This window comes from Sciurus vulgaris, assembly GCF_902686455.1.
Source record: "Sciurus vulgaris genome assembly, chromosome: 7".
Classification (NCBI taxonomy): domain Eukaryota; kingdom Metazoa; phylum Chordata; class Mammalia; order Rodentia; family Sciuridae; genus Sciurus; species Sciurus vulgaris.
In genome coordinates, this window is record NC_136467.1 from 50,469,279 (window position 1) to 50,486,086 (window position 16,808).

General features: G+C 36.3%; 1 protein-coding gene across 1 annotated transcript in view; it reads right to left on the reverse strand.

The window, feature by feature from the left end:
• Positions 1–14,285: 14,285 nt before the first annotated feature.
• The window catches only part of LOC306665717 (uncharacterized protein), a gene marked incomplete at its 5' end in the record, with an annotated part of 64,988 nt that continues 62,465 nt past the window's right edge, over positions 14,286–16,808 (reverse strand). The window contains one exon of the mRNA XM_079147359.1: positions 14,286–14,656. Within this exon, the coding sequence (XP_079003485.1) occupies positions 14,551–14,656 (106 nt within the window). The 3' untranslated portion in view covers positions 14,286–14,550. The remainder of the gene's footprint in view (positions 14,657–16,808) is intronic.

Below are 16,808 nucleotides of genomic sequence, written 5' to 3' on the forward strand. Positions count from 1 at the left end.
GTTTCAAATCCTTGTCATTTTACCATGTCATTCTACCATATAGATTAAACTTTGGTTTATATCAGAACGTTAGTATTTCACCTTAGGAAAAACCTTCAATAGTTTTAGCTGTCTCACATACATATAACCAACTTAGTTACACACAAACTTGTTGAAACTTGCCCTTTACTTACACAGACTTTCTCAGCACTTACTTAGACCCTCATGTATTTCATCACACAAGCACTTTCTTACCCAGAAACATTTCCTTTTTCCTTTTACTAAATATATTTCCATACCCAGAACCTTTTATTTTCTCTTTCCTATTCGTTGTCCCCTTTTTGTTCACATTCTGAAACAACTCTTATGAAATTTCTGAATTTAGATAAATTACTCTATTTTAATAAGATTAAATATTCTGTTGTTTATAGTACTCTAATTGAAATACAGTTGAAACTTTTGGGACCCTTTGTATATAGAATTGCACTTGTTAGGACATAACTCTTAGTAACCTTGTTTTTAGTTTAGTGATGACACAAAGCAAGTTTAAACCCTTTTATTTACCAACCTATGAAAACACCAATAATGTTTAAGTATGATACCCCATGGAATTTAAGGAGTTAAAAGTACTCGATGTTATTTAACAATTAGCATTTTAACTTTGTAAATTAATCAGATGTCTCTACAAACACATTAGAGTAATCCCATACATGTTAACTCTAATTCACTTATTCTGTAAAAAACCAAGATATCAGACAAGTGTCCTGTACAGTATTTGCTGTCTCTTTCCTGTTGAAGAAAAGTCCTAGAAACAATTGATATTAGACATTTTATTAACATCAATATTTTATTAGCTTGACCACCTAGAGACTTGCAAGTTATTTTCAAAGACATTTTACTCTTATTAGTTTACCCAATTTGAACCTTTTTAAATCACGTGAATTAAAAGTATCTGGATCCATTTTTAAATCTTAATTTTAGGAGTGCTCAGTTTTGATACAGACAAAACATGACATCAGACAGCACAACATACAAATAACACAAAATCAAGCCCTTGTAACTTTATAGGTGAATCTCCATTACAATGCAACAGATGTTCAAAAACTCTAGTTGAATAAAAAATAGAACTGATCAAAAAATCATGAGCTCAAAAAAACATATAATTAAAAATATAGCATTTACTTTGCTGGAGTTTTAAAGACTCTTTTTACCTTTTCTTTCCCTGGGTTTGAGACCGGTCTCCTACTGAGCCTTTAGGCTTCTTTTATTTATATTTCAGTGTAAGCCTGGGCTGAGATCTGGAAGGATCTAACAGGTTTTAACAGAAACTCTGTGTCTAAGGCATTTTAGACACCTCATCAGGACAGGTTGGATGTTAAAATTATGAGACCTTATTTTTCATTACTTTTGAGACTGAAGCTACTTTGCTAAGTTACCCTTCAGGGCTGTCGGGAGGGGGAGTCCAGAGAAGGAACCTTTGGGGTCCACCCGAGAGTAGCCCGGGCCGAGAACCCCCCAGTTGTTCCAACCCTTCCTCCACCTTGTCCGCCACAAACACACAACAGAACCAGATACAGACGGGCACCAATCTCTGATCCACCAATTGAACCCCATCAGCGCCCTTACCGACGGAGACTACCAGGCGTCCCTGGCTCTCCTTCCACCCTTAGGGCGTCCCCCAGGGCTGCAACCTGTGGCCCCCCAGGCACGTCTGCCGGCCACTGTTCGGCCACTCTCACGAGTCACCGAACGGCTGCCACCGAAACCGAAAGCGCGCTCACAGAACCAGACCAACTAACAAAACACAAGACGAAGACAGACAACTTCGGGGTACCCCTTCTTACCTCCAAGGTCGACTCCACGGATGAGGGGGGGCCATCTTATCCCGGACGAGCCCCCAAATGTAAGGCCCCCAAAAAGGAAACCCCAACTCTGTCCCATGGATGGACGGCAACCCCAATCAACCGCAGGAGGCGTCACTTGATGCAAACCGCAAGAGGTGTTTATTCCAGCGCGCTGGGACCCAACTCCAGGAGTCGAGTCCCTAGCAGAAAATCTTGTAGGTTTATAAAGGCGGAAACCACACATCGGGAGGGGTCACACATGAAAGGGAAAAGGGGGACAAAGCTGCCAGGAAATTTCAAAGGGGGTCTGGGTTTGCTGACAACATGTTTCACAATGTTTTACAACAGGCTGTAGATTCTGGTCAATAGTTTCTGGTAATCCTACTGTTTGAGCACTATCTGGCTATCAGGCTCAATTTACTCTTTTACTCTCTGTTTGGGAACAGAGAACAGCTTTAAGGGTTTTGTTCCCATTACTGGGAGGGAAACCTTAGGGAGTTGAGATAAAACAGACAGCTTAAAAAAATGTCCATTCTTTCATTAGCTATAATTTTGATTCCTGGGCTACATACAAGTGAAGGCACTGAGGCTTAAAGCAGTGAAATAGATATGCAAAGTAGACCTAAAGCTGACGTCAGAACACAGGTGATCTTGACTCCTAGATCAGGTTCTTGAAGCACAAGGGTATAACTTCCCCCCAAATTCACACAAACACATAGACATCTATACCAATATTGGAGGTACTATTAAATGTCCTTTTGCAATAAAGCCAGTCACAGCTACATTTCAGTGTGCTCCTATTACCCCCACAGCTCCTAATAGTGGAAATAATGACTGATAGGAACAAACTATTCAGGCTCCAGGTGAGGTCAGCCCCCAAGATACAGTGGTGATGATTAAAGGTATTTTGAAGTGGGCAAAAGATAAGAATAATGAGAAAATAAAACAAAAAAGAAAGCATATATGTTACTGAAACAAGCTGTATGTGAGTACCCTGGACTTTGAAGTTTTGTGGGGCAGGGGGTGCACAGAATTGCCAGTTGTCATAACCCAAATTGGCTAGAGAGCAGGGACTGGAGCAGGTTGTAGCAGCTGGTATTTGCAAACTGTCTTCATCCACCTCAGTGAATCCAACTGCAGTTCCCCTACCTACTCAGTTAATACTTAAATACCTAAAGAGCATTTTAAAGTCTCCTATCAAATTTGTCCTCTTGAAAAGCTATTAAGCTAGTTACCCTGCAGCCCAGAGGGCTCTTCTTTAGTAAAACTGATTGTACCACACCATTACCATTAGAACAGCCCTGCCCGGCTGCCTGCATAATTCCTGTGAAAGGTCACCAGCTCTTCAATTGTGAAGGCCTCTTTTCTTTTACAAAAAAAAAAAAAAAAAAAAAAAAACCAGAAGAGTGGTAAATCAGCTATTTTCCATTTTTCTAGAACAACACCCGACATAAAATCTCAGACACATTTTTTCCCTCTCTTCAACAGACTCATAATAACTGCATTCAATTGTAAAACCTTGGAATGAAAGTTAGCTCATTATGTTATGATCTAAGCCAAAATCCATTTTAATTTCTATTCCTGTATCTAAATATTGATTCCATTCTTCAGCTATCCCACCTGTAACTGAGGAATTTCTAGTATTTGATGGCATAAAGCAGAATCTTGGTGCTACTTTAGGCCGATTTTGTAGTGATAAGCCAATCCACCCAGCAGGAGAGCAATAAACAAGCTCCCTGTGAGGTGTCCACTGGGAACCACAGTGAGAAATAGCTGATCTCCTGTGCAACATTAGCTCAGAGCACACGTCCTACAGCCAACCTTGAACCTCAGAAAAGACTGTGATGGATTCACATATGGTAGAATATAATAGGATTGCAAGTTATATCAAAGCAGTACATTAACAGATTATCAGATTATTAATTTTTCCTTCAGAAATAGTCTGCCTTCTCAAAACTAAGCTACCTATAAGAACCCATCTCTTAAAATCTCTTCTTTCCCTCCTGTTTTCTATGAGTAGACTCAATGAATACTATAGTCAGAGGTTGAGAAAGGATGCCTTAACAGAAGGGAAGTAAGAAGTGAAGGCATTTTCAGTGAAATATGACTTTTTTTGTAAATAAAAATGAGATTCTTTAGTTTATGGTGACATGTAACTTGATAAATATCCTTTCTTCTGATGACCTATAAATAAACATTTCTTTTGTGGATTACTCCTGAATCACTTAAGGAACAAATTTTCTATTATCTTAACATTATAAACAGTTTTTATCAAGAAGAGACAGGGGACTTGAAAGCTCTAGGATTGTTATAAGGATTCAAAAGGCCAGGATCTCACTAATGCCTCTCTTGATCCAAAATAGGATCAAAGTAATTCATTTCAATATTTGAGCATCCTATCCATAGTAGTTAGGATGAAATTGTTTCTACAGTAACTTAGAGTTACAGTTTTCTGGAATCATAGATGATTTTACTCTCCTAGAGGAGGATAATAGGTCAGTGAACTGTGGGATGATCTGGCTATTGGTGGTTGAAGGGTGAGGGAGCGGGACCAGAAGGTTTAAAAGTATCTCAGTGGTCAGGCAGTCCTAGAAACTCAACTTAGTAGTCAATCTGGTTGGAATTTTCCAGATGGGTTTTTGAAACGAATGGGTCTTTTGATAGAAGGAAAAAGCAAAATTGAGTACAAAGGAATAGAGTGATTTCCACATAATTAGTTTGGATGCCCACAGCTCTTTCACAACATTTCACAGGTCTATGTGCATTACTGTGCAACTTCCTCTGATGTTATTGTTCAGAAAAAATGAAATATTATCTGAAGTTTTCACACTTGGATAACCTCTATGTTCCTGTACCCCTAACACTGTTCAGTGTTTAAAAGGCCAATCTTTCCACTTTTAGTGATCACCTAAAAGTCGGTAAGCATCATGCTAGACAAGGGAGAGGAAAGACAGATTGTGGTGCTAAAGGGAGGAAGGAAGACGAATATGCAAATATGAAATCGCTGGACCGTTGTCCTTAGACACGTAGACAAGAGTCTAAAACTTTATGACTAAAGGGTGAGAAGATTAAGGAGAGAATAAAGAAACTTTATTGAAGAAGTCGTTAGAGTTTTGTCTTCATCATGGTGACTCAGGTGGATAAAATAGTGTGGGGAGAAAGGAATTTTGCCATCCAAGAAAAAGAAGCAAAATCAATTCAGAACATATGTTCTCTAAAGGAGTAAATACAGGGCTCTTTTTTTCTTAAATTTCCTAACCAATACCCTTTAAAAATGCTCAGAAACATCCTTAAAATAAGCCAGAAATACCCGAACAAAAGAAGAATAAGGAAAGTGAAGATGTAAGGAGTATTCAATAAGTATCAGAATAAATGAATGAATGCTGTTTGTGAGAGGATGAAAGAAGTAATTTTGGAGGCTGAGGCAGGAGAATGGCAAGTTTAAAACCAGTCTTAGCAACTCGGTGAGGTCCTGAGTGACTCAGTGAGATCCTGTCTAAAAAAAAAAAAAAGGTTGGGGGGTTGGTACGCTGGAAATGTGGTTCAGTGGTTAAATCCTTCCTGGGTTCAATACCTGGTACCAAATAAAAAACAAAAGGAAAGGATGTCTGAATGTGAGGTTTGTTGTTCAGCTGTGATCTTATGAACAAAGGCAAGAATTTCCTGAGGTGATGCTCTTCTGCTAGCTTCATCAACCTGCCGCCTGCTTCCTCAGCAGGCCTCAATGAACAGTAAAAGTGAATAACTGTATGTCAGTGCTTGCTTTGGAGGCAATGGAAAATGAGATCTGTGTTCTCTTCATTTTTTAAAATATTGTTTAGTTGTCAATGGACCTTTACTTTTATTTATTTATATGTGGTGCCAAGAATCGAACCCAGTGCTTCTCACACACCAGGCAAGTGCTCTACAACTGAGCCACAACCCTAGCCCCTGAGATCCAGTTAGGTGTTAGCTACAGCTGGTGGTCCACCACTACCCTTGGGTGCCGCCAGAAGAAACTGACTGGTGGAGTGAAGACGCCCTTTCTCCTTCCACCCACACTTGCTTTCAGGGGTGGATCCAATTGTCATAGAAAATGAAGCTCATACAATTTGGGAAGGTGTGCTTTTAAATACAAGAGTTACAAATACAACCTTAGCTACAGAGCCTTGGAAGGAGTCTGTGCAAGCAAAGGAGCCACATGAGTTTAGGCATCAGTCCCTTTGCAGTAAATCCTGAATTCTCTGCTCTTTGTGATTAACTTTCTATACCTCTCTCTGCTTGGCAAACTTCTTCATCTTTACAAGGATACGGAAATGTTAAGGTCTTTAAGCAATTTCCTCTGACTTGACACCCAACAAGAAGTGTTGCTCCAGAACTGGCTAGTTTTCTTATCACTGATTCTAGTCATTCACTGACTTTCTAATTGTGTACGTACATGTTTGAGACCTGCACTAACTGTGAGCTCCTTGAGGACAGAGTCCTTGCCTCACTAGCCTTTGCATCCACAGCACAGGGCTCTCAATAAGATACTAACTCTGATTGGATAAATTATGGGTTTTTCTTACACAAATTGCCCATGTTAAAACTAAGTACTATTACATTTATATAAAAAAGCAAAGTTTTGTTTTTTTAAATCTGGACTTCATTGTTGATTAAAGAGCAGAATCTAAATAGTAGGCTAGTTTTTTCACTTTTTTTTTTTTTTTTTTCTCTTTCAAAGAGGAAAGTTGATTTTGAAGAAGTGTGGAAAGTCACAAAACTGGAGACACGTAGGCAAACACGATGTCACATCTCCATACATCCCTGCAGAGGTCCTTTATTCCTAGTCATGGTTCATCATTTTGGAATGAAGGTTTGCCAGTGAAACAATCAGAAGTTCATTTGGAAAATATAATCTGTACCATCTTAGATTAACAGAATATGTTGAGGAAATAACAATGATATGCTAAACATACTATTTAGTGAATGTGACATTATGAGGATCAAAAAACCAATCAAAAAACTATTTGCTGGATTGTGACTTGGATTTACACAGAAGGAAAATAAAAAGAAATTAGAGCAGGCCTAAAGTTTTCCTTCTACAATCTTCAAGATTATTTTTTGTGAGTAAAGCCTATAGGGGCAATTAAATTGGAAAATAGGAAGCACAGTAACTATTTTTTTAAATAAAGTCACAAGGAAAAAACATAAACAGAACTACATTTTTGCAAGGAAACATAAAAGCAAAAATATTCTCAATTCATATTTTGTGCACATGTTATCCTATGTCCTCAGCAATAGAGATTCTATTTCTGAGATTTGCTTGTCTTTACTTCAGCCATCTATAGCTTAAAAGTATCACAAGATTTATCTTTAATTTCTAGATATGGTGAGATATAGATATGACAATGACAAAATAAGGATAAATAATGCAGATAACTAAATTACAAAATTTTAAAAACTGAAGGAGTTAATAGATTTACATAGATACTGATGATAAAAATAATACAGATGATGCAGTATGATTTTTGCTTCTGAATTGGTTTCAATCCTTGTCCCATGGTAAAGGTCAATCTATATTTTCTTTCAATTCATCAGCAAATATTTGCACATGGACAAGTTATAAGATGGGAAACCTTGTCATGTTATTCTTACCCCTGTATTGTGTACAATTGTCCTATGACAAAGAGGAGCGCAAGATTGAACAAAGGTCTAGACCATGTAGGCTCATGCTTATCCCCTGATACAAAGGCTGCCCTCTTCTAGGGCTAGAAGTAACTCACTGCCAGCTGTTGAGATTCTGTTATGATATGAAATCGCCTGTTAATTCAATTGAGTTGCAAACTATGGATTTTCAAGAATTATGTTTTTGTTTTAACTGCAGCATCCAAGTATACTTTCATTTTACTATCAGTAAAACAAGATATAAAGAAAAGGCAAAGAAAAAAGTTGATCACTTCTTCCTCATAAAAAATTCTTAGACTAGACTAGACTTTTTAGTTGACAGATCACTATTTTAGATTACAAAAAAAAAAACAAAACAACAACTGAACTGTTCAAAATAAATATTATTCTGGTCTCATTGAATAAGAAAATTTGGCAGTCATTAATAGATCAGCCTCCCACAACATAAAAATCATAGTTGGAGGAATAGCCTAATTTTGGAAACTATCATAATTACGTTAAATTTCACAAGTTTTTTCTGTATTTGTACTTTGAACATGTTTTTAAAAACATGTTATTCTATTATATGCATAGAATGATCCACTGTCTTATTTGCTTTTAATGCATCATAAAAATGAAACTGAAGTGTGTAAGCTAATAGTCTAACTATAGGTTTTAGCATCTGTTTATCATTGTAATCAAATTAAATTGAAAGTAACTGAAAATTTCATAGATGTGCCTGTTTTGTTGCCTTTCACTACATATCAATAAAGTGGGATGGCTTAATCTTTATTTGCAGGTTAAAATCACTTTACAGTTTTCGTGGAGAAAAGGTGAAGTTAAGTATAAAATGGCAAATTATCAAATTGAACTCTACTCTGCTTCATCTGAGTAAATATTTTCTTTTGACAAAAAAATATTAAAGAAGAGAAACACAAAGAAAACTTAATGAAGGAGAAAGAAAAACATAGTGAGAGGGAGGAAGAAGGAAAAGGAAGAAGGGGTTGGACATAGTCTTTTTCAGGCCTTTCAAACTGAGTCACTTGGTTTCTTTCTAGCCAGAAAAGGATTTTGTACTTTTTCTCTCAAAATTTGAAAAATAAGTCTTATTATTTATGAATACTGATTCACAGAACTTTAAAAAGATAGTAAGGCTTGTTTCAAAAAAAAAAAAAAAGAAAAGAAAATTAGGCCTCAATGAGCAAAGTTAAGTGCTGCTCTTAGGTTGCCCTGCTAGGTGGACTTCCTGCTGACATCCTCACTAATGCCTTTAGAGCTCTGAATCTTGTTTGCATTTGTTTCTTCCTCCCCCGTGAGATATTTGTGCACCCAGCAAGCTTAGCAAGTGCAGATCATAAGAAGAGCCATAGCTCACAGCCTTCGTGGTCTGTATTAGTTAAGCAAAAGAAAATCAACAGACTCCAGAGCCTAAGCGAAAAATGACTAAAGGATGAGGGACCTGCAAATGGATGTCAGCTCTGATGATGAGAGAATGGGTGTGGGTCCAATTTCTAAATGTGTAAGAAAGAGTGGTGTATTATATTACTTGGTAGGAAATCAACGCAATTATGCTCAATGAAGAACTATAATCCCTAGGTAGAAAAGGATCCAAAATGTGCCGTGGACACTGCAGGACAAGGTAAGTATATTGGCCCATTGTCTTATCATTCACTCTTTCCTAGAGTAGGCATTGACTATTCTATGGAACAAAGATGAGGCAGGAGATATAAAAGTAAAAATAATTGAAAGAAGTGACGGATGAAGGGAAGAAAGGAAGGAAGGAATTATGATTTTTAAACTCATAGTCAAGAAAGATTAGCAATTCTTATTAGATTGGGTGAGGCAAAAATTTAACATGTTTCAATATCTTTTATAAAAAATTATAGTCAGGGAGAAGTTGAGATGGAGAAATACTGGTCAATGGATATTAAGTTATAGTTAGGGAAAATGAGTGCTGGTGTGCTATTGCACAGTAGGGTGACTACAGATGATAATGTACTGTGTATTTAAAAAGTCAGAGGATTTGAAATGTTTCATTACAAAGAAAGGACAAACATTTGAGGAGCTAGATATGTTTACCCTGATTTAAAATTACACAATGTAGACATGTATCAAAATATCACCTGGTACCCCATAAATATGCACAATATTTATGTAAAATTTTAAAATTTAAAAAGATTCTATATGAATTGCTGGAATCAACTTAATGGGTTTCATTAATGAAAAGCTGTATAATAAGCCCCAACCTTATTATTTAATAGATACATACTTCTGAAATATACATGTTAAATTAACTGTCCAAAGAACATATTGTGAATCCTTGAATATGTTTTTTTTTTTTTTTTTTGTAAATTGAACATTTTTTGCTTACTGGTAAGTAATTTGTCAGAGGAAATGCTAAATAGAATAGCAGTCACTGTGAATATTTTTAATCCCACAATGTTAATGTTAGGTAAAAGTCTTTAATCCACATACAAGGGGAAAACTGTCTCTGGAAGTAGTATGCAGGCTCTCATTCTGGGATGTGATGAACATAACAATGCTTGAGTTCAGAACTGTTATAACCAAATAGAAAATGAAGTTGTTTTTACTAAAATATTATTTAAATTCACATTAGGACGGAATACAATTTATATGCCTAGAACATATTGCTTCAACAATAAACCTAAATCAAATTTTAATTAGGTGTAAAACAAAATTGTAATTCATTCATTCAACATTCATTGAGTGATTACTGTATGCCAGGTACCCTGTTCTGGACCCTTGGAACACCACAGAGGACTAGCCTTCATGGAACTTGCAGTCTAGTGAGAGGAGGCAAGCAATCAGTCATCACTGTAATAAATGAGCAAACTATCTAGCCTGCTGGAAACAGAAGTGCTGTGGAATAATAAGTGAGCAGGGTAACCAACATGAGAGGGAGATCATTCAATTTGCCATTTTGGGTAGAGTGGTAAGAAGTAATCAAAATGCAGATGTATCTTGCAAATCAAGCAAATGGAATTTCCTAATGAGTTAGATGTCTGTCTTGTGAGGGAGGATGGAGAACCAAGGATGGCTCCCAGACTTTCAGATGAGCAAATAGATGGGATCACCACCAATGGAGATAAAGAAGACTGCCCTCAGACGGGTTAAATACCCCATCCTTTCTTGAAATCGCCTCATCCAGCAGCTTCTATGGCACAACTCTGAGTCTCCTGCTTTCCTCTCTGCCTGCACCATCTTCTTCACCAACACCTCTCCTACCAGCTTTACATATCTACATACCACCAAGGCTCTCTCTTTTGCTTCACTTCTTCTCAGGAAAATCACGTAAACTCACTTCCTTCTATAATCCTCTCACCATCACCTTCTGGTACTTGTTTTCTCTGTAGTCTTCACTGACAAGGTCATACCTACATTGCTTTTCAATCTCACCACCTAAATATCTAATTCTAGTTCTAGTAACTGAGCAACTTAAACTAATACACTCTCTTCTCCTGCCCCGTTTCTCAGCCCTTGGCAAAAAAAAAAAAAAATACAGAAATTATAACACACACCAACATATTCAAAATATTGTCAAGCTTGAAATAACTGACAAAAGTCCCTATAAATGAAGCAAGAATCAAAGCCAGAATACAGAACACACAAGCTAACACAGCAGTAGGTCAAAGGAACTTGGATATTGGCCCAAGGAAGTTAACCACTCACATGGGAGCAGAATAACCTTGAATTTGTGCAAAGCAGAAGGCTCCATGTGAGACCCTGTGTTAAGAGCCAGAAATCTGGAAAGGTTGCATCTGCGTGAAATGATATGGAAAATAGTCATTAGTTTAGGAATCTACAAGGGAAGCTTTTCTCCATCAGAGTCAAGTAAGAGAGGTGAATAATGTGTGGCTCATCTATTAGGAGAAATGCAACCCTGTGCTTTCCTAGGTGTGAAATATGAATTTATACTATTAGTGTTGCATGGAAATTTCAAGTTGAAAAATTAGCATGAAAACCACTACAACTGAGAAAATTCACCAAGCTCCAAGAAACTGCCACAAAGGAATATTTTCACAACTCAGAGCAAAATTCTCACAAGATAAAAAATTTAAAAATATTGAGAACGAGCATAGGATTTTAAAATCACATATCACATAAAGAGATAAACTACCATTTAAAAAGTCAGAAGACAAAACAATAAGAAGCTTAATATTCTCAGGAATGCAACGTTTTAAAATTTGGAAAAGAACTATAACATAAAGATTTTCTAAATGGACTAGAATCCTTGAAGGAAGAAGAGAGCACATATTTTGAAAAAGAACCAATAATCACATATGTGCAAATTTAAAGAATGTAGGATTGTCTTGGAATTAGAGCTATTTTACTATTAGGCATAGATAATATTTAATACGCGATTTCGTTTTTTGAAACTATTACGAGCTTACAAACTTTCAGGAATATCTATGGCTGATCATATAATTGCTTTCAATCTTTATGTATTTATGTTGTCACAATTAAAATTTTAAAATAACATCTTACAGATCTATAAATAGAAATATGTATTATTTAATATATTAAAATATATTTTTAAATTTATAAATGTTGCTTTTTTCATTATAATTTCATAATCTTATAAGTTTTTTTAAACCCTAGAAACTTAAATGGCTTCCAAAATACAGTAGTAAATTTTATGAAGTTTCACTGTCTAGGCTTTGAAAAATGCTGTTCTAGGCAATAGCAAGGTCAAAACGAAAGCCTTTAATGCAGACAGGTTTAAGAGTAATTTAAACATCTTTGATAATTACATTGAACTAAAATTTCTATCACATATTGGCCTATCCTAAACTGTAAGAAATGCTTGCAATTTAGTTATTGTACAAGAAGTTGGGAATAGGTTAACTTTTCTTACCTTTTTACACTAAAGTTTTAGAGAACTTGCAATACTGCAATTAATACAGTACTAGGAATTTGAATCTAAGTGATTGTGATAGTGAGAAAATCAAAGAAATCATATTACTGACATTTTCTATTAACCAAATAATAATTGATCAATAAGTATATGAAGCTGATAACTTTCCAAGACCAATTAAAGTTGGCACAAAGGTAATAATATGGTAACTTACATCTAGCAATAAATATTACTTGTTTATTTCTTGACATTAAAAACAAATCCAACACAGGGCATACACTTTTGTTTTTCTTTGACCTCGAGATTCACTATTTTTTACTTCTGTTTAAAGAACAAGAAAGGCTTTATGTATGCCATGCCCCAAGGGAATCAATCTCTTTCTAAGTGGAGTTCATCTCTTTTATATCTGGGCTACATCTACTTTAAGTTTTCCTGAACTACAGAATGTACCATATCATATAATAATCATGGCTATCCCATTCTTTTCTCCTGAGGATAATGAGCTTCTTGGAAGCCAGAGAACATTTGTGTCCACAAACTGCCTTCAAAACATTTGACAGATTCCTATTCACAAAGATTTTAGTACTAAGCAAAATAAACTTCTTTTAATTCCCTTACCTCCTTATATATCATCCCCTGTAATTATTTTAGTCATTTTTTCACCGCTGTGACTAAAGGACCCAACCAGCACAATTGTACGAGGAGGAAAAGTTAATTTGGGGGCTCAGGGTTTCAAAGGTCTCAGTTCATGGACAGCCTGTTCCCTTCCTCGAGGCTCAAGGTGAGGCAGGATATCATGGTGGAAGAGCATAGCTAAGGGAAGCAGCTCAAATGGTGATTGGGAAGCAGAGAAAGAGACCCCACACTCCATATACAAAATATATACCCCATAGCCATGTCCCCAATGAATCACTTCCTTCAGTCACACCCCACCTGCCTCCAGTTACCACTCAGTTAATCCCATCAGGGATTAATTCACTGATTAGATTAAGGCTATAACAATATCATTGCTTCTCTAAATCTTCTTGCATTGTCTCACATGTGAGCTTTAGGGGGACACCTCACATCCAAATCATAACAGTTATGCTTAAATATGTATAATAACAAGCAGTCTACAAAAAATGATCTCCGTACCTTCTATCAGTAGTAAATAAACCCAGACATAACACCAGGAATTCAAAGGCACAGACCAGATGAATTCAGTAACCAGGCATATCCATTCAGACCTACTAATTTAACAAAAATTAAAATGTGTAGTACCTCTAAGCCTGTACATTCATGTTTATATAAACTGACCAAGTTAATCTATAAATTGGTAAAATCCATTGCATTAATCAAATGCTCTATATTATAAAGATGTTATTAAATCTCACAAACTCTTTCGTATGTGTGTAACTAGTAGACTATAAATAATCTAATTTTGCTTTAATTTTATGCTGTGTTAAAGTGGAATAATTGATATTTTTTGATCTCTTATATGGAGAATGCCTGAAAAATAGTTCCCCAAAAATGTCTCCAGTATTAATAAGTGTCATATGAAAAAAATCAACAGAATGAATATGCTTCTTTAAAATATAATTTTACAGAATGTTGGTGTCAATTTATATTTATCCTTTAACAACTGTGAATTTGCCTAAGCAGAATTCTAAAATACATTTTCATCAGGTAGAGTTATGGAAATCTGTTCTCATTTAGTGGTTTATCAGTGGGGAAATTAAACCATATTGATTATAATGTGATTACATAGGCAACAGAACCACAAAGAAAAGCTACCAAATGACTATCAGGCTGTGGGGTAAGGGGAAGGCAGTGATAAGGAAGGGGTATGTGGGAGAGTTCTAGGGATGCAGCAATATCTTGCTTTTCAACCTGGATGGTAGCAAAATGAATATTTGCTTTATATAGTCTATGCATTGTAAATATGTTTTATACCTTAACTTTTTTTTTCAAGCATGAAAAGGTAATTTATTAACCACTTTATTTTAGAAACTCTGGTTTAGGTGTCAGTTTTCAGCTTTGTGCCCACTATCTCTTCACATGGTTTTCCTCTTAACTTTATTCCATTCTTAGGCAGGTGCTGTCCTTGTAGTAGAAAGATGCTTCCCAGAAGTTCCAGACTTCCAGTTAAATTCAGTGAGTCTGTCTCTGAGTGCTTCTCCACTGTCTGATTGAAGAACCTTGGGCCACATGCGATTTCGAAAGCATTCATCATGTCCAATGCAAGGGCTATGCTATCGGCCAGACTTCACATGTCCACATGTAGTGGACAACTTGAAAAGATCCCTTCTGATCTTCTCTGTGTGTCTTCTGAGCTCCTTCTTCAGGCCTATAACTTTTAAAAAGAGAAAAGAATGAATTTTCTTATTGCATCTATATTAATTGCCTATGGCCACTGTTACAAAGTACCATATCTCAGGTGGCTTGAAGCAACACAAATTGATTCTTTTATAGTCCTAGAGGCTACAAATCTGAAATCAAGGTGTTAGCAGGGCAATGCTGACTCTGAAGTCTCTAGGGAAGAATCTATTCTATGCCTCTCTCGCTTAGTTTCTGGGGTTGCTCACAGTCCTTGACAGTCCTCAGCTTGCACAGAATCCCTCCAATCTGCCTTTGCCCTCCCTGAGTGTTTCTGTGTGGACTCCTCCCCCTCCTCCTCCTCCTCCTCCTCCCCCTCCTCCCCCTCCTCCCCTTGCCCCCTCATACTCTCCCTCCTCTCTCTGCCCTCTCCCTCTTCTCCCCTCCTCCTTTTTCCCCAGAACTGGCGATTGAACCCACTGATGCTTAACCACTGAGGTACATACATCACCAGCCTTTTCTATTTTTTATTTTGTGACAGCCTTTCACTAACTTGCCCAGGCTGGTTGAATTGGCCAATCCTCTTGCCTCAGGCTCCAATTGACTGGGATTATGCGCATGCATCACCTTGCCAGGCTCCTTCCTCTTTTATAAGGACATCAGTCACTTTGGATTAGGGCTCATCCTAATTCAGTATGACCTCATTTTAACTTGAATATATATAACTGTGAAGACTTCTTTCCACATTCATAAGTAAGATCACGTTCATAAGTACTAGGGGCACTTCAATGTATCTCTTCGTGCAGGAGAACAATTCAATCCATGACAGCATCCATCTCTGAAGCCTTGCTAATGATAATAAGAAAGTCAGAACAAATTGCTATTTTTAGTACATGCAGAATATTTTTACATATTCATTTATTTATTTTGGTAACTTGGTCAATACTAATAGTGAAGAGTGTATAGTATAGATGGCCATATGTTCGGAAAAAATGAAGAGAAAGTGAAAATTTAAGTTATCCAAAATTTGATACTATCTTGAAGCAGGTCTAAACTTTTTTATCCCTTTAGTTCAATGTGCAGCAAATGAGATTCACATCATAAAACAGACACTGAGTGTGATAGCTAGAAGCCTGGCCTCTCTTTTTTTAGTGTGCTCTTTTTTACTTCTCTGGATTTTTAAAATGATGTTTGTCTTGCTTTTTGTTGCTTTTGCAATCATTGGTTCTTAAACTTGCAATTATAAGTTAAGTAAAAGTTTTTGTTTATTTTGCAGCAGTGTTCTTAAATATTTATGAAGGATCTTAAGTCTGACTTGCTTTGAGGAAATATAGATGAATTAATAATTGATGTGGCTGCTTTGCAGAAAATTAAAGGTTGGAAGCACGTGTTAAAAAATTAAATCATCCATGGATAAGACAGCAGATGTTATTTATTTAAAATCTTGCAAAAAATGTACAATTAGTCTTTTTTTTTTTTTGGTCCAAGTCAACTAAAACCTAATGATTCATCTCGGCCTCTTAAATTCTGAAGCCTGAGGCAAGTCAAAGACTAAAAAATAAGAAAGAGAAATTTCAATTTCTAATTCCAGAATTTTTAAGTAAGCTTCTTATTAACATGGAATTGAAAACAAAAATTAGTAGAATATAAGAATCTATATGCTCTATACTATATGGATCTACATGCAGGACTCATTTAGAGTTTTAGTATTTTAAATTTATATTACTTATACTGGCCATTTTGGCAAAAAAAAAATCTTTAAAAAGTAATTGTATCTTTTGCACATTGACATTTATGTATGAGTTTAAAACTAAAATAAAGATGCAGAAAATCTTGAGTTAGAAATGCTTCTACCACTGAGTGCAAGTAATCCCCACAGGTGGTGGAGGTGCAGTTCACACCTTCGTGCAAGATTTATAGAATTTACGATCATGGCTGGAAGTGTTATTTAGCGGGTAACCTTCCTATAAAGGTTCAGCAGTTTTATTTCTGCCTAGAGAAGGAGAGTCTGTCTATCCGAATACACTCAGAGTATTCTAGAAGCCAAAGAGTGGAAGCATGACCTCTCCAAGTTCTTACCAAAACCCTCACTTGTTTATCTTGCACTGGAAAGAAAGGAAAAAAAGAAAATTGCAGAGCAAGTTCAATGAGCAACACACTATGCTACTCTCACAACTTTAAGCTACTGT